Source organism: Elaeis guineensis, chromosome 8, assembly GCF_000442705.2.
Source record: "Elaeis guineensis isolate ETL-2024a chromosome 8, EG11, whole genome shotgun sequence".
NCBI classification, from domain to species: Eukaryota; Viridiplantae; Streptophyta; class Magnoliopsida; order Arecales; family Arecaceae; genus Elaeis; species Elaeis guineensis.
This window is the reverse complement of record NC_026000.2, coordinates 14,126,551-14,148,954: the sequence shown is the minus strand read 5'-3', so window position 1 is coordinate 14,148,954 and position 22,404 is coordinate 14,126,551. Positions and strand designations below refer to the sequence as shown.

The 22,404-nt window shown below is 36.0% G+C and overlaps 1 protein-coding gene across 3 annotated transcripts; it reads left to right on the top strand.

Moving 5' to 3' along the window:
• Positions 1–3,381: 3,381 nt before the first annotated feature.
• LOC105050195 (protein STRUBBELIG-RECEPTOR FAMILY 8) lies at positions 3,382–22,167 on the top strand. 3 transcript variants are annotated; one of them, XM_073261754.1, is made up of 17 exons: positions 3,382–3,536; positions 3,641–3,952; positions 4,273–4,405; positions 4,499–4,570; positions 4,673–4,738; positions 4,821–4,892; positions 5,018–5,089; positions 13,153–13,224; positions 13,324–13,354; positions 13,456–13,521; positions 13,884–13,950; positions 17,497–17,753; positions 19,169–19,440; positions 19,522–19,657; positions 20,045–20,184; positions 20,298–20,454; positions 21,677–22,167. In XM_073261754.1, the coding sequence occupies exons 2-17, from the start codon at positions 3,865–3,867 to the stop codon at positions 21,833–21,835; spliced, it is 1,860 nt and encodes a 619-aa protein (XP_073117855.1). In that variant the 5' UTR covers positions 3,382–3,536; positions 3,641–3,864; the 3' UTR covers positions 21,836–22,167. The 3 variants fall into 3 exon arrangements, with proteins under 3 accessions (XP_073117855.1, XP_010928423.1, XP_019707602.1); XM_010930121.4 differs by having other exon boundaries at positions 13,324–13,389; positions 13,616–13,950; XM_019852043.3 differs by having other exon boundaries at positions 3,488–3,503; positions 13,324–13,389; positions 13,616–13,950.
• Positions 22,168–22,404: the final 237 nt, after the last annotated feature.

The window sequence follows — 22,404 nt, the reverse complement described above, 5'->3', positions numbered from 1 at the left end:
TATTAATTTCGATTAATTAAAAAATATAAATTAGATAAAATTTAATTAAAATTATAAAAAATCAAATATTTATGATCGAATTCAATTGTTATACTTTTAATCTGTATGAAACCGAACTAACCGATGTAGTATTTTACAAACTCACTTTCATTTTAGGATGGTATCTTTTAGACTTCAATACTTTATTTTAAAAAATATTGCATCACTTATTTGGATTTATAAGAATGTTATTGTTGAATTATTGATGGAAGTACATCAATTTGAGATGATTTTAAAGTGAAAGCTTTAAGATGTGCTTGCTTTCAGACTTATCTTTTTTTGTTTTATTTTGTACAGCTTCAAAAATAAGTACAAAATTTATAACTTATAAGATTTAAATTTTTTTTATATTAAATTGATTAAAAATAAATAAATAAGTTTAAATGGATTAATATTGGACTTAAAATTAACATTAAGTCAACATTGAAGTCCAAATCAACATAATCCATCCGAACCCACTACAAATCGTTCACTTAAGTTTCAAATGGTTTATGCATGATAAACGGTCTATAACGGATTGAATTTTCTTCAATCCGATTGGATTCGGTTGAATGAAATTTTTCTCAATCCAATCAAACTCGATCCGTACTCAGACGTACTCTAAAGAGTTTTTCCATTAATATATATATATATATATATATATATATTACCAAGGTACAGCTCAACTCAGGATTCTCTGCGTGTTTCCTTCGAACAGAAATCGTATAGGATGGATACCATTATGGATCATATAGGATGGTCTCTTTTTATATCATTTTTTTAATAAAAAAAATCAAAAATCAAATAAAGATAAAATTTCTATTATTAACAAAATCCACCAATCCCATGAGTTAAAATAAATAAAAAAGAAAAAAACTTCATGCCCCAAGAAAGAATGTAAAAGAAACCATCCCTATCATTTCTTCTTCATCAAATCTTCCTTGTTCTCGAGTTCTTTTCTTTTTCTACGAACGTAAAAGTATCAAGCCCTTTTCTAATAATAAATTAGCCAATATATACCTATAAGCTTGTATATAGCAAATAAGCTTCTAATATGTATCAGTAGGCTATCTACTGTATATTATTTAATCATATACTGTGTATTGATGACCATCATGCTCTAAAAATCATGCATTAATTTATCTAAAGATGTATTGTGTTATGTACTATGTATCAATTTATCAACTGGATATATACTATATACTGATGAATCTTATATTCAAAAAATTATATATCAATTTATCTGTAAGTATGTATTAGATCATTGTTGGATGTGTATCGAAAAAACTTATACTTATCGATAGGTTATCAAGTGTGTATCATTTGGCTATATACTATATATTGGTAAGCATTATATTCTAGAAAATATGAATTAATTTATATAAAAATATATATTAAAATATTAAATAAATATTTTATTAAGTATATATTGACTGATCATTTGTAAAATGGTAAAAAACTTAATATTTTATTTAAGTATATATCAACTGATAGTACATACTGTAAGTTTTTTTGATATACACCTAATAACGATCTAATACATATCTACGGATAAATTGATACATAATTTTTTGAATATGATATTCATTAATACATTTAATAAAATGATCAGTTGATATTTCAAGAAAGAGATTATTGCTTGATGCAATGGTAAAAGACTTGGATTAACAAGATCTGAATTTTAGGACAACTATTTAATAAAAAAAATTAAATATTAATACATTCTCGGACAGGCGTATCATTTAAAACGAGGCCCCAGATGTGTAGTTTAATTTATTTTAGTAGAAAAATAAAGTTAACTATCGGTTCTTATTTTTGTTGAAAGAAATGAAGAGAAATGACGTTTTAGACTCTTTGAAATTTAAGTGATGGAGAAAAGCCCGATGGCAAATTGAAGGTCTAATTTAATCAAATGGTAGAACTGAGGCTAGAGCTGTTCATTCGATTTTAACCGATTTGATTCAAAAATTAAATAATAAAAAAATAAAAAATTGATTCGAATAAGAGAGGAATCGAACCGAAACCGAATCGAGAATTTTAGTTCGATTCGGTTCGGTTATTCAATTTTGTTTACAATTTTTTTTTATTTTTAATTATCTATTTTTGATACAACATATTCAAATAATTATTATCGATTCATTGTTAGTTTATTACATTATATTTAATTAAATTCAGGATCTATTAAATTTGATGTTTGATAATTTTTTACATTAAAAATAAATAATTAATAAATAATAATATATTAATAATTTATAAATGATAAATCGATAATAAATAAAATATAACATATCAAAAATCACATTATCTACAGTACAAACAAGCAATCAAGCATCACAATAAATTATAACAATAGATCAAATCTAATATCCAATCATCCATTCACGTAATCAACAAGTTCTTAAAACAGTAAACAACATAAATTTAAATTAAGATTTTGATTTTTAAATTTTTCAATTTTTAATCAAATCGAATCAAAAATAAAAATTTTTAAAAATAAAAATCAAGAATCTAATCAAACTATATTTGATTCAATTTTTTTATTTGATTCAAATTAATTTTTGTCCTGAAATTAAATTATGAAGAGGACAAGCAGAGGAAGGAAGCTGGATCAACGTGACCCCGGGAAAAAGAAAAAAGCAAAATACTTTGGTGAAAAAAAAAAGGGACTCCCAGGCTGAGAACTCTGATGACTCTAAACCAGATCCTAGCACCAATTACTAAGTTCCATATTAAATGCATGTACCCTCCTCCCACTCTTTAAGAAAAAAAAAAAAGGACAAAAATATGTGATCCAAAAGGTTAATTGCTTGGATACACAAAAAAAAACAAAAGACGAGAGAGCTCATCTTCAAATTGTTATAAAAAAAGGCTGAGGGATCCTGGAGAGGATGGAATCTAAGATCTTTCCTTCTGAACAGAGAAAGAAGACCAAGGGATGAAAAAATTATATCTTAAATTACACACACCACATGGTATTATATCAATTATAATCATTCATTTCTATGATGGTGCATTAAGATGAATGTTTGATGAATAGATTTTATAAAAAATAATGACTGTATTTAGTGTGATGCACGGCATGTGGTAAGTATAATTTCCAAGAGGATGACATAATTTATTTTGCTTTTGAAATTGCCGTCCGAAGACATCCAGCTAGGTGACAACTCAACCCACCAAATAAGCTGCTCCACATTCCTGTCCCATAAATCAGTCCAAAAGTAACATTTTCTCAATCCCCAGCCATGTCCCACTCCCACCACCCGCCTAACCCAACCCTTGCGTACCTCCACACGGCCACCAAAATGGTTTGAGAAGAAGAATGAACAGGGTCCCACGTACGATAGTGCACCCACCGCTCGGCATTTATGTGCTCCATGGTCTTCACGTTCCCCTCTCCCCTCCATCTACTGGCGTCAAGTATATACTTCACTAATGAAGACATAAATAAAGAAAATTGCCTCGCCATTCGCAGAACAGCCCCACATGTACGATACTTTATCTGCAAGTCTCCACACTCAGTTAGCTACATTATTGAAGGACATTATTATGGCCATTAATCATATACTAAGATTTAGTATGCTGATTCCCAATCTTGTTTTATTGTTCTTTTGTCCATCCCAAGCCTTCATCTCCTGATCCCCTCCATCACTTGCTTGATTCCTGGAGAAAAAGGGAAAGCTCTGCCGATGCTAGGTCTCTGTATGGAGGCAAGCATCTGAATCTCTTTGATTTCTTAATCATAGAAAAAGCTGTCATCATGGGCAGGTAGAGAGTGGTTAAGTTTGAGAGAGAGGTAAGAGGTGGTGGCGGGTTCGCTTGGATCCCCCGAAGCCACCGCATCGCACCATGGCGGCATTCGCAGCGCTTGCTGTTCTTGTCGTTCTTTGCGGCTCGCTGGCGGTTGTGGTGGAGTCGGCCACCGATCCCTCTGATGGTATTCATTGTTTGCTTCCATCCTCATCTTGAATCGATGCTTCTACTGCTGTTATCTATTTGTTTTTAAATTTTTGCATGCTGTCTTTCTCATTTTATCTTGGTTAATGGGTTTTCATGATACGGATTGGAAAAAGGTGGAAGGGATTTCAGAATCAAGAAGATTTGATTCATCATTGCTTGGTTGAGAGCATGCTGTCTTTTCCCCCTTAACTATGTGGATCGGAAAATGGCAATGCCTGTTTTTTTCTCATGGTGTTCAATCATTGGAGAAATCTAGTTGCTATTATTTGAATGCTAAGAGTATATCCATATTTGCAGTTCAAGCTCTTGGTGTCTTGTATAGCTCCTTAAATAGCCCTCCGCAACTGTCCGGGTGGACATCGAGTGGTGGTGATCCCTGTAGAGATTCTTGGAAGGGGATAACTTGTTCTGGTTCAGCTGTCACTGCCATGTAAAGAGAAAAATATCTCCACAAGTTTTGTCTGTGTTCTTCTGTTCAATAGATTCTTATTTAGTAATTATGCTTCTTATGGTGCTACAACAGCCAGGTTTCTGGGATGGGGCTCAATGGTACTCTGGGTTACCTCCTTTCCGATCTCTTGTCTTTGAAAACATTGTAACGAAACTCACCCATATTCCCTTTTACTGATATTGATCATGGAGTTTTCTCTGACTGTGAATTGATTTTCTTCTTCTTCTTCTTTATCCTTGATGATAGGGATATCAGCAACAACAACTTGCGTGAAGGCATTCCATATCAATTGCCACCGAACCTTACCTATCTGTAATGTTCTATTTCTTAGTATTCTACTTGTCAATCTTTAACTCTCAGAGGTTGAAGTTATAGGTTTCATTCGGCGGTGCAGGAATCTTGCAAAAGCCAATCTTTCTGGGAGCCTTCCTTTCTCTATTTCTACTATGGTTTCTCTTAATTACTTGTAAGTTGCTTATATGATGCTTTCATTTCCTGATGATTTATATAATTGTAAGTTGCTTATATGATGCGATATGGGTGGTGAAGCAAATTTCATTTCCTGATGATTTATATAATTGTCCATTGCAGCAATCTCAGCCACAACTCACTATCCCAACAAATTGGGGACATCTTTGCGAATCTTCAAGACCTTTCTGAGTTGTAAGATCTTTGACAAGCCAGTCCATTTTTTTGATGCTTTCATTCTTTTCTCATGCTGTGCTGACTATCAGTCTTCACAATTATGGGGAAAAAAGACCTGTTGTGCTTGGTTATGATGCTGTATTGCTTATTCCTTATAATTGGTGGGATCTATAATTGATTTCAAAAGTTCAATTTCATCTTACCATACGCTGAATAAGTAGAACTTCCTGAGAATTATCCAAGGAGGCAAGGACTATATCTTATAGGCCTTGGGATGTAACTGAAAAAAACAAGGGGATCCAAGTATTTAGGCTTTTCACATTTTTTCCAAAAAAGCTGGCTATATTAATTAAAGAAGATGTGATTAAAATACATTTCCTTTTATTTGATTTTCTTGAATGCAAGACTAAAAGTTGATACAAGTGTTATGTAAGATATCTCTTTAATGCATATATTATATACTAGAAGGTATTACGTTGGATTTCCATCATATAGCATTTCAATTTGCAGTGATTGGATGCCGCCATTTTTGCATGCAAAATGTTCTGTTTCTGCTATATGATTCCACAAAACTACCAATGGGGGCAACTATAGGTTCGTCTAAATATTTTCATATAATATCATTGGTGTTAAAGACAAAACCTTGTTTTGACTTTAGAGTTAAGACTTGAGATTTTGTGTTGAATGGTGCCCCTTGACAAAACTAAAGAGCTTGAGAGAAAGTTTGAGATTCTTTCATGATGGACACTAATGCAGTCCAACATCATGATGCAGTGGAAGACTAGGAATTTGATCGTTCTTTTTCAATAAATCAACAAGAAAATATAGATTAAATGCATAGCAAGATAGATTAGTACTTGTAGAGATGAGTTGAGAACACAAGAAGGTGGAAACAGATGGATGAAGACTTCTTTAGATACCATACAAGTACTCCACCCAGTAGGTCCTCTAGGAATTATTTGACAGTCTCCTCCTTGTCCCTTTCTTCTTTTCTTTCCTCTCTCTATCTCTCTCTTTGTTTGTGGCACTAGAGAGCTCTGCTTGAGTTCTTTACATGATATGAGAAAAATTCTCCCTCCTCTTCTATCCATGCGCCTCTCATTCCTATCTATAAAAGAGAAGCTAGCCCATGGATGGAAACCCTAGGACTTTGCGGCACCAACCTAAGAAATCCTAGATGTTGGCTGCCCACTAAGGTTGAACTGTAGCATCTTGCAGTCACCTAGGAAATTCTAAGCATGTGGTCAGCTGTCTTCGTGTTTCACCACGTGGTTGGCTACTACCTAGGCTTAGCCCTAGGAGCTGGCTACATCGAAAATGTTATGCCCCAAATCCAGGACATAATATGGTCATGCCAACGAGAGATGCTGCCCTCGATAACATGAAGCCTATCATTTGAAATCAACTAAAATCCATCACAAATAAATAATAAAAGATTCAATTTCATTATTTATCAAGTAATTAAGTTAAAATTGGTTTAGAGCATCTAAATTCAAAATCAAATACCAAACCCATGTCTCAAAATTCATAAATAGTTAAGTATAGGTCCATGATCATCAAATAAACTAAGTTTCAGTTATAAAATTTTTAGGCTTGATATGCAGATTTTCAAGTCCGGATCCTTCATCGATCATAACCATATTTCTTTGTAAAAGAAAAAAAAAAAAGGTGTGAGCTACACTAGCTCAGTAAGTAGAATCTACGTTTTCTTATTGGATCAAGCATAAGTTTTTTCATGGTAATTCAATATTAAGAAAATAACAGCTTATACAAAATAAAGTATTTCATAGAATATATAATAAAACAAGTCATAAACCAGTCATGCATGCAAAAATCATGAAATTTATAAACATGATTCGTAAATCATTTTTGTCAGGTATTCGTGTCATGTTTTGAAATATTGTTCACAGATATTCGTGCTAAGATCACTTTATACACATGACAGGACCATATTTCTTAATCGATAAAGTTCTTATTTCGTATGTCAACTTTATATCCATTGGCAGAGCCATGCTTTTTATAAATGTTAGCTTCGGATGTCGAGCTTCTCAATTTTAAGGATTCATTCATAGCTAAGCTATATGAGAGTCTTTAAAATCTTTATATCTTTTTCTTAAAACATATATATACATAGATGAAAAATAATAAAATTCATACTTCATAAACATGTCATTTTCATAAAACATATTCATAAAATTAATGGTCATAATGAAACATATTTTTTCATATCATATATACTGATCCTTATTTTATGAAAATATGATTTCATCAACAATAGGTTATTTGTATGAAAAATATGGTAATTTAAAAATAAATAAGGAGCATAAGATCCATTTACCTTGTTTGTCCTATATCTTTAGACTTCATTAGGAGAATTAGGTGATCTTATTTAAAATATTAAATTATAATCAATATTTTTTAATTAATTAAATAATAATAAAAAGAGGCTATTGATCGGATGATCGGTCTGATGGACTATTCGAGCACCAAAGCGGTTTGGGGTCATTTTGCCAGAGTCAACTTCGGTCTCTAGAGCAGGAAGATGACTCTACCCTAAGATGCAGGTTTTTCTAGAGTGAGAAAGTGGAGAGAGAATTGTCATATCCGTCAAAAAAGAAAATAATCAAGATCATAAGGGATCATGTCAGGGTGACTCAATAGGAGTTAACAGTGACTAGACTCTATGAACATCCGATAAAAGTCGGATTGGGATCAACATATTGCATGGATATCAAAATGATTTTCAATAATCTTGTTTTCATCTCAAGTTTATCCTGGATTCATGGATCAAATAGAGAGAGAAAGAGAGAGTAGAGAGAGAAACCCTAGGGAGAGAAGGAGAGACATGAGAGAGAAAGAGAGAAGTTCTTTCTCTTCTTTCCTTTTTTTTTCTTTTCTTTCTTTCTTTTCTTTTCTTCTTTCTTTCTTTAGCTGAACAGGGGAGGATGGGTGGTGGATGGTGCATCGGTAGGGTGCGGCGGCATAACCGGAGGTCCGATAGTGGGCGACCGATAATGGCAAGGCAAGGGATGGCCGGCGGCAAGGACCGACCAGCAAAAATCATCAAAAATAAGGCCAAACCGCGGCCCTTTTCTTGGTAATCCTCGGGTCTCAACCCACTCGCCGGTGGTTGGGGCCCTGGTGTTGGCCATGGGTCAGTGTAAGGGGGAGGCCAAAGCCTTTGGTGATCATCGCCGGCAGTGGAGGCTATCGGAGAGAGAAAAAAAGAAACAAATAATGCCGAAAATAGGGTGATAGAAATTTGGTGGGATTTTAACAGATCCAGCGATCGATAGGGCAGCCTAAGGTCATAGGGAGGAGGGTAAGAGAGAGGGAAGGTGAGGTCAAGCCCATACCTTGGCTTCGGTGAGCCCTCGACTTTAATTTCTGGCGAGCATGGGTCTTAGAAGATTAGTAAATACAGAGAAAAATAGAGAAAAGGGAGGCATACTCATGATGGAGGGTCAAGATGGAGGGGAGCTTCCAATATATAGAGGAGACCTAGGGTTTTGGTGGCCCTAGGTCTTTGATTCCTACATGGAATCACCGGAGAAGAAGACTCTCATGGGGAGTCTTTTTCCAATTCTTTTTTTTTTTGGGGCCGTTTGGATGGGGTTTTGGGCCAGGCCTAAACGGGTTGGGTCTCACATGAAAGCCTAATCTAGGGTTTAGTATGATGCATAACAACAACCTACTAGTTTTTATGCTGCACAATATGAACTAATCCCTATTCCAAGGGTCTGATTTACCTGCTCAATTAAACGGAGCCTGAATTTAGCGAGGACTCGAGAGAGATCTAGAGAAAAGACCATGATGGCAGATAAGTATGGGACCCGAGGTCAGCTTGGATTTCTAATCTATCATGTCTCATCTTACTCGATGGGTGTGCCACCGTCACAAGGAAGCAAGATGGATGGACCAACCTTTCGACACATAAAATGTATAATTATGTTAACCCTTTGTAGATAGGATGGACAGAAAAGTTTCCCATCATATGCAACAATTGTTCTTATAATTTAGTCCTCCCACCTTCCTTTATTTTCGATTGGCTATTGGAAAATATTAGTACTATTAGACCCATAGCCAATCAATTTCATAGCCTAATAGAGTCCTAGATCATGTGATAGTCGCAAGTAAAAACAAATGCGTGCATAGACCCAATTTTGACTAACATTTTTTTTATAGTCAAAATAAATAATAATTATATTATGAAATTGATTTGTTAAAACATTACTTGTTATCAGGACTCCCATGCCTAATGTGTCTTTGTCCTGATATAGATAAAATGCCATAGATGGATTCCTTGTTGGAACAATCCTTATCTTCATTCGTGAGTTGTTGCAAGGCATAATAACTCTGTGTGCTTCCTATCAAGGATAAAATCTAGAATATTATTGTCGATACACAAGTTTGGTCTCAAATTTATGGAACCAAAATCGTAATGGGTAATCATGCTCTCAGGTCAAGGGACCACTTACATGCTGTACATATGAGATTGACATCTCCTACTTAGAAAATGATTTCCAAGAAATGGCCTTGTGTCATTGGCCACTCAATATATAAAATATCCACCATACTAATGCAAAGTCAAATACTCTGATGATTATGCAAAAGAGCCACTCTAATCTGTCATTGGCCACCATGTACAACAATGGCTTTTTGAGTATGATGCCTGTTGCTCTCTTCTCCTATGCTTAAGGTCGACCAGTTGAGGTGACGACAAAGCTGCACGACGGTGGTGCCCGATCTCCGACTTGGAAACCGGCAAAAAAGTTTCGTTGGGGATTTTTCCAATGAGAATCCTCCGACGCTCAAGTTAAGAGATGGAGAACAATGAGAAGGAGAGAGTGGACTTGATAGCTTACCTTGGGGGTCTCCGTGCCCCTCTATTTATAGAGGGGGAGTTGGAGTCTTATACGTCGTGGAGTTTGGCTGATACTTGATTATTGTGTATAGATTAGGTTGATAGGAGTTTTTTTTTTTTTTGGGGTGTAACCCGATCGCAGAGATATTTTTTCTTATTTGAATTTTTCTAAATCGGAAGTGGGGTGGATTCTGTCAATGGAGCCTGCTGTGCATCATAAGCGGAGGTTAGCTTGGGCCGACCTGAAGGTTCTTCGGTCAGTTCACCTCGGCCATAGCCGAAGTCCAAACTACCGTCCATGTTCCCAGTATTGGTTTCAGGATGTCTGCTTGATGCCTTTAAGCCGACTAGAAGCATTCCATGTTTGTTGAAGTTCGGTCTTCAATGTCTTCGGTTATCGCTAAGGACAAATTGGCCGAGGCCGAGATAAAGGTCCACAACAATGCCCAACCTCACCCGAGCTTTGAATAACTTTTAAGGATCTAGACCGATCCAATTCTCTATGTGGATTACACGACCATTCACTTGATCATTCTTGTCAATAGTGACACTTATGGACTCTTTTCCAACTCAAAAGCATAAATATGACACATCCCTTTTACTGTTTATATGAGAATTGTATCACACAACCATTCACTTGATCATTCTTGCCAATAGTGACACTTATGGACTCTTTTCCAACTCAAAAGCATAAATCTGACACATCCCTTTTACTGTTTATATGACTGTGTACAGGAGTAGTACCCATGAAGTACTCCAAATACTATGTTCAATAGGTCAGCTAGCTTTTAAGGCAGATCCTAATCCCAGCATTTGATTATGTTCACCTTAAAAGATCTTTGATTGTGTGCATGTGACCAAAAATGGGCTAGAAAATTCCATATGAACTAGAGAGCCTCTGATTAGAAGATTTTATGACAACTATATGGTAAATAAAGATAGAGCAAGATTGATACCAAATGCTTATTTATGTTGGTTGATTCACAGGAGAAAATAGAAATTGTAAGTGTCTTTGGGAGATCCTGTTTAAATATATGGACTATAAAGGACAATGCTGAGTTGGAGATGCAATGGTCCTTTTGGAGGTCAGGGAAAGCAATTTCTACAGGAATCAAGGCTTCAATTTGTTAAATATTCCCATTCTATCTGACTTTCAGCTACATAAAGGATGCAAAAGATGTGAATTTATTGTTATTTGAAATCTGCATAGCAATGTTGCAGCAAATATAAGGATTAACTGGAAACAACGACTTGGGATAAGGCAACAGAGAAAAGCTAGTTTGGTAATAACGTGAGACATCATCTGGTAGTTGGCTTAATGCTGGAGCAAGAGCAGAAAATTAAATTCTGCTTTTTCATGACATTATTAAATTTAAGGAAGACTTAAGTCTAGTATTGAATGGCTAATCATAGGCTTCAAGCTCTAGGAAGAGAAGAAAAGAGAAGTGACTGAATGTTTTTTCCTTGAAGATATTAAAGGAATGAAAAGAGTAATGGCATGAAGTAGGTGACATCTGCCATTATACTAGCTCACTACATGAACATTTGCAAAACTAGATGGTTAAGTAGATGAGACCTCTTGTCAGGTCACAATAATGATCTCATATCAAAATTTTATTCATGACCAACCATATTAAGATTATACAGATCCCATTGCAATAACTCTCAAGGATATAAGGCAACCTCAAGATTACAATGTGGAAAACATAGCCAAAGCTAAGTTTCATCTGAAATTAGTTTTTTAGGTGCAATTTTGATTGGGATATCATGTGAACTTCATCATCCTCAATGGCAAGCCTGTTTGTGCAACATACCACATGAATCATGTCACAGTAAAGAGCTAAGCGGAGAGTGTATATTTTTGTTTGCTTTTGATAAAACAAATGCAAGAAATCATGATAGAAGTGCTCAAACTAGGTAGATGGAGTTTGATTGAGCTTGTAGGTGGCATACTGGCATGATACATGTGAAATACATTGTAGGAGAGCAATGAGCATGCAGGCTTTATCAGAGTCATTAGAATGTAGAAAGGCCTCTTTTAGGTGCATTTAATAAGGCAACCAAACATAATCAGCAAGCAAATAACATTTATGGTGACCTTTTTCTTATCCAAAAGCAGTGATTTTCTTTTGACATGGTAACAAAATTCTCATTGTAGTGTTATCATGCACTTGGTGGAAGTCATATGCAACTAAAGAAGGCCTATACCTGCTCTATCATGCTGTCAAATTGAGTTTAACATTCTACACCTAATTCTGATTGGTGGTGCTTCTCCCACAAGATGCGGACAAGATCCCATGGATGGGCATGACAATGGGCCTAGAGAATGCTGAAAAATGTTCTTGGAGTGGGGGTTTTTCGACTTCCAACTTCCTATCTGTATGAAAGAGTTCGAGAACTAAAAGTTTACAGAGCGTGAACTAGCTATTAGTCAGGTTGAGAGGTGCCTAAATGATGACCCTTTTAAAATATTAGGCAGCCAAACAGGAACCTAAAGGTAGATTTACATAGTAATTCAGTTAACTTGTGTATTGCACTTCATCCTTCCACATGTAAATTCCAAAGAATTAGCTTTCTGATATGGAGGAAAAGGAGGTTATCCAATAATAACTGAGGATAAGAAGGCTCAGTTGTCTATTGATTTGTTTGCTTCTCTTTCTACAACCCTATCTGGAAAAAAGTTAAGAGGGCGACAAAAGGAGAGTTGCTTTGTCATCATTGTTTAAATAAAAAGAATTAAAATGTATCGAGCTGTTTTTAAGTAATAGGTCGTTGTTAAATGGATAGCTTGGTAGGTTAAGCATTATGCAGTCATCAGGTGCCACTGCCTTCCTAGGTAACCAGCCTATCGAAAGATCTCCATATTTTCCTTCAAAATGATATAATTTATTGAGAGGCTAATTAGGCAGGTGGAATTATCTATAGAAAGCCATACATGTTATGTGCATCTGTCATTGTTGTTATATTTAATCTGCAATATCATGCAAAGACATGATCATGTGCATGCTAACACAAAATTGTTTTTTAGAATATTCTTCTTTATATCCCAATGAATGTGTACTTCATTCTCAGCTTATTTGTATAATATCCCTGCGTGCACCAGAAATCATGTTTCCTAGTCATGCACAAATAAGAATCTTGTGAAATCTCTTTGCCTAAAAAGCTCTTTTGTTTTGTTATTTATATTTATTTATGCTTGTAAGGAATTCGATGGCAGGGATATATCATTCAATAACTTGACAGGTGATCTTCCAAATTCTCTGAGCTCCTTGTCAAACCTTTCTAGTCTGTAAGTGCACCATTAATGGATTATCCCTAGAAATTTAGCTGCATATTTTCCATCCAGATGTATGATCTTACCACGTTCTAAAGTTTTCCATTTTTGCAGTTATTTGCAGGACAACCAATTAACTGGCCCGGTGAATCTTCTTGCTAGCCTAGATTTGACTACTCTGTAAGTTGCTCTATATGCAATGACAGGCTTTATTGTTACATTCATTTAATACTGCTTCTTTGTCAGGAATATTGCAAACAACAATTTCAGTGGTTGGATACCACAGGAATTCAGTTCAATTCCAAATCTTATGTGAGTATTAATGCAGTCTTCATCACTACCTTTCCTTTTTGTCTTATGTTCTCCATCTAATTTTTCTAAATTCTGCCTGCCATTGCATGCATAGTATTGGAGGTAACTCATTTGCTAATGGTCCTGCTCCACCACCACCACCGTATGTGCCACCTCCTCCTAGTAGACCTCACAAAAATCGTAATCATACTGAGGCACCTACAGATACACCAGACAGTCCCGAGAGCAAACCATTCCATCCAGATAATAAGAATAAGAAGAAGAGTTTGACAGCAGGTTCAATCATAGGGATAACTATCAGCTCAGCATTTGGTGCTTTATGTGTAATACTAGCTGTTATTTTTTGCCTTTGGAATGTTCAGAAGGAAAAGGATGATACCAGAACGAATGCAAGCCATTCAAGGTCTGTCTCCATTGGCGCAGATAGAGGTACCCTTTTATTCCCTGATTTGTTTTTTTTGTGTACCTTCTTCTTTTGAGAAAATCACAATCTACTTTGATCCCTCTAAGTTTGGAAGTGATTAGTATTTTTTTATAAAAAAATTTACAAATGATCTTTACATGGCAAAATATTTATAGCAATATGATCATGATGTATTAGCTTAAATTCTCCCAAAACAACATGGTTAATTATATGTATGCACATAGAATATCGTAAGCTGGCTTCTATCTTCAAGCATTTACTTTTAGTTGAACACTTAAATTGTATCATTTTAGGAAACAATACAATATTTTCCAAGTGACACAGTTACTACTTACTAGTCTTTATACATAATGCCTGATTAAATGTTTGAACATATTTGCTGAACAAATTTACATCAACCATTTTGGAACTAAAGCTATTAGGGAGACAATTAAGCTTTGGGAGAGGGTGGTGGAGAATTGTTAGAATAACATCCAACCATGACAATTAAAATTACACTGTCGATGGGAGGTAAGCAGTGAGGTTTTGTACATGCTTTTGGTAGTTAATGAAAATATTCTAGTGATGGAGGATATGGGATCTCAAATCATTTGCATTAATTTGGAGAAAAAGCATATGATATAATCGGATGGGTAATAAATTTGCTGTTGTTAATTTACAATGGCGTGCATAAATTTGTATAAACAGCAATGGGGATGTTATGAAATTTGTTAGAAGTATAGGAAGCATGTCTTGTGAGACTAAGTAGTTTCCTTAAGTGGTTTTAATTTATTCATAAATGTTATAAACCATGAGCATAACCATCATGCCTTGTCCCAACTAGTTAGGCTCCATTTCAAATAGTAAGGCTCGTAATCCATTACAGGAAAGTAGTAACTTTTGCACTATGACATATTGTTGGACAAGATTGTTAGGATATAGGTGTTTGATGTGAACAAATTTAAAGTACAGCAGAAGTGGGAAAAAGCACAAGTCCTTTATTGGTTTAATTTGATTTTCATATGCATCTTTGCCTACGTTTTTTATATTAATTAAAAAGGAATGGGTTGTTTGTAAAATTATTAGTTGCTATCTGTTGAATGTACTATAAGCAAAATCATTGTCATGTTCCTACCTTGATGGTCCAAGCTGGATGCATAGCAGACAATCGTACATCCCTAGGGTTTAAGCCTTTAGGATATGCAAGGCCTGCCTTTTCATTCATATATATTCATATCAACCCAAACTTAGATGGTGGTAATAAAAGCAAACTTCTAATATGTTTATTCAATAAAAATAGTTAACCAATAACTAATAAGGATGATTAGCATAAAATTCAAATCAATATTTATTCAAAAATAAAACTAAGCAAATATCATCTAAAGTCTTATACTTCTCATTGCTTGGACCTAAGTCCCCTATACTCTTTTGGATCTAAAAAATAGAAAAGAGGGAGGTAAGCTTTATAGGCTTAGTAAATTTTCAATATATGAGGGATCAAGCATAAATTTAATTTTTTTTCCAAATATATGACAAAAATCAAATATATGTGTCAATATAATTATTTTTTTCAAAATATGTCATACATAATAGTAAAATATAAAATCCTCTCTTGGTCTTCAGTGACTAAGGCCACGATTAGTCCCGTAACAAGACCTAGAAGAGAGTAGCTCTAAATTAAAAGATATATCTTCCATAAATTAGTACCAGTGACCGCTTCACTGGCTAGGCCTAGAAGGGAGCTAGCTCTGATTCACATGGCCATGCTTGACCCTGTGATAGAGCAAAGAGACTAGTTCTAATAACGAATACGTGATGTATTAGCATATGTCAATGGTTGATTTCGATTGGCTAGACCCAGAAGGACTAGCTCAACCAATGATCCGCCTCGACTAGCTAGGTCTAGAAGAAATTAGTTTCTAACATGTGGCAAATGATCAGTCCTATTGGCTAGACCCAAATCATAGCCTAATTAGAGAGCTTTTTGCATAATTTCCATCATAACCAAAAAACTTGTTTCCATAATATTTTTTAATAAATTTTCATATTTTATTTCTAGAAACAAGAAAATAATTTTCATTCAAAAGTTCATGCAAGTGTGATACCATGCAATATAGAGAAATCATCTTATTTAAAATTTTGCAATCATGCTAGGGTGATGCTATGCTTGATCCAAAATTTTAAATTTCATTTTATGCATAAGATACATACATTTCCAAACTTTCTATTTTTTTTTTAATATTTTAATAATTTTTATGTATAATTTTTAATTTTTAAATATATGAATATGTACTAAAATCTAGAGATAAAAGAAAACTTATGTCAGTCGGATCCAAAAGTCATGATTTTTGACTTATGGCCTAATCCTTAGATTCATGCTCCTCCTGATCTAAATCAAAACCCTAATTCGTTAATCAAAGGAAAAATAGACTAATTAGGCTCGGTATGGTCAATCATAAAAAGGAAGAGAAACTCTATTTAGGTTTTATCAAGGCCTAATCTATTTGGTCTGGCTCGCCTAACATGAGAAGGAGAGCGAGATACTCGGTCTAGGTCAATTGGATTTTTTGGACTGGATCCACTTGATTTAAGTCCAATCAGGGGCCCGGCCTATTCAGATTGGTCGATCAATAAGGTTCTTGGTCTGAGCTTAGTCGAATTATGGATCTGATTTAAGGAGGTGAGACCACAATGGGAAATAGGTTTCCCTCTTCATTTTTTTCACTCTCTCCTTTTTTTTTTTCTCTTTTTCTCTCCCTTTCTAAACACTCAATAGGGGCCTAAACATGGTCCCTGATGGCTTGGAAGATGGAGAGTTGGGGTGGGGGGGGGGGGGAACAGGAGGTTGGTCTGGTGGTGGTGCGGCTTGGGTGGTCGGCAGCTTGATTTCATACAAGAAAATTGAGAGAGGAGGCAAGGGGCGTTGCCCCTTGCTGCCTTGGTGGCAACATCTAAGGCCAAAACGAAAACAAGGGGAGGAGGGAGTCTCAGTGGAGATGGCGATGGCGGCGGGTCACGGCCAACGGTGCTTGATTCTGGTGGAAAGGAGGCCGATCAATCTCGGAATGGAAGGAAAACCAAAGAAATTGGGTGGCTTTTGAGGAGGAGAAATGGGGTTTAGGGGGTGGTGGTGCTCGGGTACAGTAGCTCGGCGGTTGTCAGAGGTGAGGAAGGAGGGAATGGGAGGTGGTTTGGGCTTCGATGGTGGATCGACTGAAAGAGGAGTGGGGTATAAATAAGAAGGGATTGGGAAGGGAAAAGGCCTACCCAATGCTAGTTGTTTGTCAGTTGTAGCGATACCCTGGCATTTCCAGCCCAAAACAGGCCCAAACAAAATCTTGTTTATCCCTGCAATGAAGTGTTTAACTTCATGGATTCACAAGGCTTAGCGACAGTTATGTTTTGTGAGCAAAAATGAACTACACGACTTGAAGTTTTTTGTGTTTTGATTTAAAATTATCATCCCTACTTCATATTCTAATTTAAATTATCTGCTGCACTTGGCAACCATTTTAAAGTTTAAATATGCCAATTTCTTAGTTTTCTCACTGTCATGCTTTTCATTTTTACAGCAACTGACAAGGAGATGCGAGAGCAGAGGCTTGAAAGTGCCTCAGTGACAAGTCTGAAACCCCCACCAGTTGAGAAAATGATGGTTGAAAAGGTATATGGGAAAAATGGATCTGGAAAAAAACCAAAAGTCCCCATAACTGCAACTTCCTACACCGTTGCTTCTCTCCAAATTGCAACGAACAGCTTTAGTCAGGATTCGCTTCTTGGTGAAGGTTCCCTTGGTCGAGTTTACAGGGCAGAATTTTCTAATGGAAAGGTAATGAAAACTTCTATCGTTGATGTTGAAACCTTCTACTCATTGATTTCATTAAAGGTAATTTAATTTAATTTAATTTATTTTATTTTTACACTGAGCTGCTTAACATGTCTTCTTCATTAAGAATTCTTAACGACCAGAGTCATGGTCTCAAAACTTCTAATTTGCTGTTGAAATCAATACCTTTTGAATTCCTACTGGTTCATGGCAGATATCTTTCTTATTAGATTGCTTTCTGGCAGTTATTGGAGGTTTCATTTCAACCAGAAGCATTCCCTGAAGAGCATTTATGAACTACTTATGAATTACAACAATGCTAAAACTAGCAGTTAAGATATCCAAACAGTCCATAGAAATCCATACAAGTATCATGCATCTGCTGTCCAATTTTATCTCGAATCAATCACTGTCCTGGCATGCATCACCTTCCTGATTGAGATGCAGGAGAAAATAATATTACTGGGTTGAGATGTCTTGTAAAATTATGCTCAGTGAATCATGAGTAACCACAGATTTTTCTATGTGGACAATGGGAATATGTCATCTTGAGAGGAAAATAAAAAAATCAAAATTACAAAATACATTCGTATAAGATAAATATTGTTTGATACTGAATCAGCCATGGTTTTCTTCTATTACTTTTTGTAATTACTCCTTAATGAGTTGTATGTTGTTCCTGAGTTCCAGTTCATTAATCCATTATTTCATTATTCTTAGGCATTCAAGCTCTCAATAAACATAAAATGTAACTGAGTGATATGCAGGACACTAGACAAACTCCAAAAGTTGGTATCACTAAAATTATATTTAATGGGGTTTTACGAATTGAAGTTAACCTCTAATGAACATAAATGGAAAGTTACCTTGGTATCTCCATAATCTCTTAACCATTCTAATATATCTTGTTCTTATTATATCCAACAATGTTCATGGAGAAAACTCTTTTTGCTCCCCAACTATTTGTCCACTTCTAGATCATGTGAAACCTAACTCCTAGATGTAGTTATATTAGAAATAAACATACTTTTTTGGCATCTTTTTTGAGGGAACTTTTTTTGACAAATCTGTCTGGATAAATGCATCAGCCCTGAATCATGATGTTGAGGTAGCTTATGCTTTTTCTGGTACTAGTTTCTAGTAACATCACTTTGAAAACTATCAAAAATCTGATGTTTTCTAAATTTGTCAGAAAATAAGCTGCTTTGGCATTTCCTGTTTTTATTCATTCTTCTTGTTCCTGTATCAATTCTAATTTTGGAATTGATGAAACAATATGCAGTAGTCTAACCAAACTTTCATTGCAGCTGCAAATCTTCATATGCATCCTGCTAAAATATTCATATAGTTTATTGTAATTTTCATTTATATAAAATGCCTGCTGAAATGTAAATGACAGTATTTGTTGCATCTCCCAGGTTTTGGCTGTTAAGAAGATCGACAGTGCAGCACTGTCCTTGCAAGAGGAAGATAATTATCTTGAGGCTGTTTCAAGTATGTCACGACTGAAGCACCCAAACATTGTCACACTTGTAGGCTACTGTGTTGAACATGGGCAACGGCTTTTGGTTTATGAGTACATTGGAAATGCAACACTGCATGATATGTTGCACTTTGCTGATGATAGCAGCACGAAGGTGACCTGGAATGCACGTGTCAGAATAGCACTTGGCACAGCTAGGGCTCTAGAGTAAGTTGTCTGTGTGTTTTCTAAGTTCTGATTTGCATTTGTATAGTATTTAAGTAACAACAACCTTTCAATTCTATTCAGGTATCTACATGAAGTTTGCTTGCCTTCTGTTGTACATAGAAACTTCAAGTCAGCAAATATCCTTCTCGATGAAGAGCTGAATCCTCACCTATCAGACTGTGGACTGGCTGCATTGACACCCAATACCGAAAGACAGGCAAGTGATCAACCCAGGCATGTACCACCACATTAACTCAGACAGTATTGCCTCTTGCCTCTTGATGAGGAGGCAAGGGTCTAATTCTGAGTGGCATCAGTCAATATTTTCACCCCTCCTCTTCTCCCCCCCCAGTATAAAATCCTAGTTCCACGAGCTTGACTTGGTCTTACTGGGAGCCTAGATCCCATACGTAGGTTGGGTGGAGTGGGATGAGCTGTTTGTCAGGGTGGCTTGTGTCTTCCCTATCAGACAAAAAAATGTCATACATGTTGTCTCCTTTTTTTTGGTCCTTGGGGTGGGGGCATACATGTAGTTCAATAGCATAACAAGATTAAACGTGATGTATAGTCTTTTAAAATTATCTCTTGTCTGTATGTTCATTAGGTTTCAACTGAGGTGGTTGGTTCATTTGGGTATAGTGCTCCTGAATTTGCAATGTCGGGAATCTATACTGTGAAGAGCGATGTGTATAGCTTTGGTGTAGTGATGTTAGAGCTATTGACAGGTCGGAAGCCACTGGACAGGTCCATCTCAATTGCCATGTTTTCTCTTCTAGGTTTGGCAGGGTGCATTGTTTTAAATTTGTTTAGGTGATATTTTGTTTGTCAATTTTCTTTTTGCGTGTTGGATATTTCAGTTCCAGAGAAAGATCAGAACAGTCTCTAGTCAGATGGGCTACTCCACAACTTCATGATATTGATGCATTGGCAAAAATGGTTGATCCAGCATTAAATGGAATGTATCCTGCAAAGTCTCTTTCTCGTTTTGCTGACATCATTGCTCTATGTGTTCAGGCACGTTATTTTTTTTCTTTCATGATGCATATAGACAAGTATATCTAGTACCCAATGGTCGTATTCATGACAATGCCGAAATAGATTTACTAACTAAACTGTTCTACTTCATTAATATGGCAATATGCGTATGAGTTGAAGTTGCTCCAGTGACATACTGATCTTATCAGAATTTTAATTTGCGGAGTTTCACAATTTCACTGTTTCCAAAACTATTCCTCAATAAATTTCATGACAAGTTGAGGTAGTTAACTAATTGAAAGAATTTCCTTTTGTCTAGAGGGGCTTTAGTTTACATGCTTGTGTTAGATTTTTTGTCATGCTCTCTTCTTTTACAGAACTTTATTTTTCCACTACTTGTCCTTTAATTTGTTTTGACATGTTCTGGTTTAATTATTCCTGTCTTAGATACTTCTGGGTTTATTCTATTCTCAAAACATTGGCGTTCACCAAATTGTTTCATTCTGGAATTTTACTTCAACTCATGGTCCATCAGACACCAAACCGAGGATCCACCTTGTCCGATTTTCACCACCCTTGGGTGTACGGGCACTATTCATCTTTGTATTACATGACCACTGCCAATCCCCTCGCAGCCTGAAAAGGAAAAAACACCCAACCACCTGTGTAAGTATGAGACGCATACACACAGAAGCATGCACACCTGTACGCATGCACACACACCCATCCATGCACGAACACCTGTGTGCAGATGTGCAGAGAGATTCAGGCATACAGGAATCCATGCACGTGCATGCATGCTACGGAAATTGGTATTAAACAATAGTGGGAAGCAAGAGGCTTAATGTTTGAACCCCAGTGGTGGATGCTGTCATTAGAAACCCTAGCAGGACTGAACTCAACATGCATACATGTACCAGAACACCAAACTGTTTCTTGTGCTTTATGGTTTTTCTTATAGATTAAGCTGTGTTTCCCTATTTTTAACATATCTTCATGGGGCCGTCTAGAAAATCAGATTAATTTGGTGAGAATACAGGGTTATGGGAAGTGGTTTTGGTGCATGATTGCATGTTTCTGCAGCTGGTAAACTATAACATTTTGAATCATTTGATCTTCTGATGGTGAGTGTTGTTCTGGCAGCAGGCATCCCCCTCCCAGGATATGCAGTATTTTATTTTTCATTTCTTTTTTCCATCTTTTGAGCTGTAAAACTACTTTCCACTTCCAACGCTCAAACCAAATGTTCTGGTCTGTGCAGCCGGAGCCAGAGTTCCGCCCTCCCATGTCTGAAGTTGTCCAACAACTGGTTCGGTTGATGCAAAGGGCAAGCATAGTAAGAAGGAGCTCTGGAGATGAGCTTGGATATTCCTATAGGATTTCAGAGCATGAAGCAAGTACGACGGACATGTCTTTCTAGATTGATACTCTTGCTGCCAGTATGCAGTTCTCCGAGCACCTGCACAGGCCAAGGGAGTATTCAAACAGAATCCAGTATTCCAATTGCATTCTGGCACAGCAGATCCTGCGCCTATGAAATCCAATGGTTGCAAGCTTGTCAGGGCAATGGAAGAGTAATCAAGTTTAAGTTTCATTTTGTATGCCAAAATGTCTTCCCTGTTACCCTTAGTTTTCTATACTCGCTAGATCTAGCTGGGTCTATATGCCTGCCTTGTACATGTGTTGTAGCAAAATAATTTTTTTGAGTGAAAAAAAAAAGAGAGAAGAAACGAGCATCCAAGGTTTATGTTCCTTTGCATTTCCTTTTTCCTTTTTTAAACTTTTTTGTTTTATGGCGGAATGCATGTGACATTCAAGCAAATCTTTAGTAATTTTATCTTTATCTTTGCAGCATATGGCCAATTTCATTTTTCTTGTGCAGGCCAAAGTAGTTTTTCATGCAGTATCTTTGCAATGTTACAGAGATTGATACTTCGTTTGTACAATGTTGAGGGGAAGCAAGCTGAAACTATTGTCAATTTCTATACC

What these genes read in the sequence shown, in the direction of transcription:
- LOC105050195 (XM_010930121.4), top strand. Translation starts at nt 3,865, where the DNA reads ATGGCGGCATTCGCAGCGCTTGCTGTTCTTGTCGTTCTTTGCGGCTCG. An exon ending in CTCTTGTCTTTGAAAACATT is followed by an intron (nt 4,571 to 4,672) that starts GTAACGAAACTC and finishes CCTTGATGATAG; the next exon opens with GGATATCAGCAACAACAACT. An exon ending in CTCCATTGGCGCAGATAGAG is followed by an intron (nt 13,951 to 17,496) that starts GTACCCTTTTAT and finishes TCATTTTTACAG; the next exon opens with CAACTGACAAGGAGATGCGA.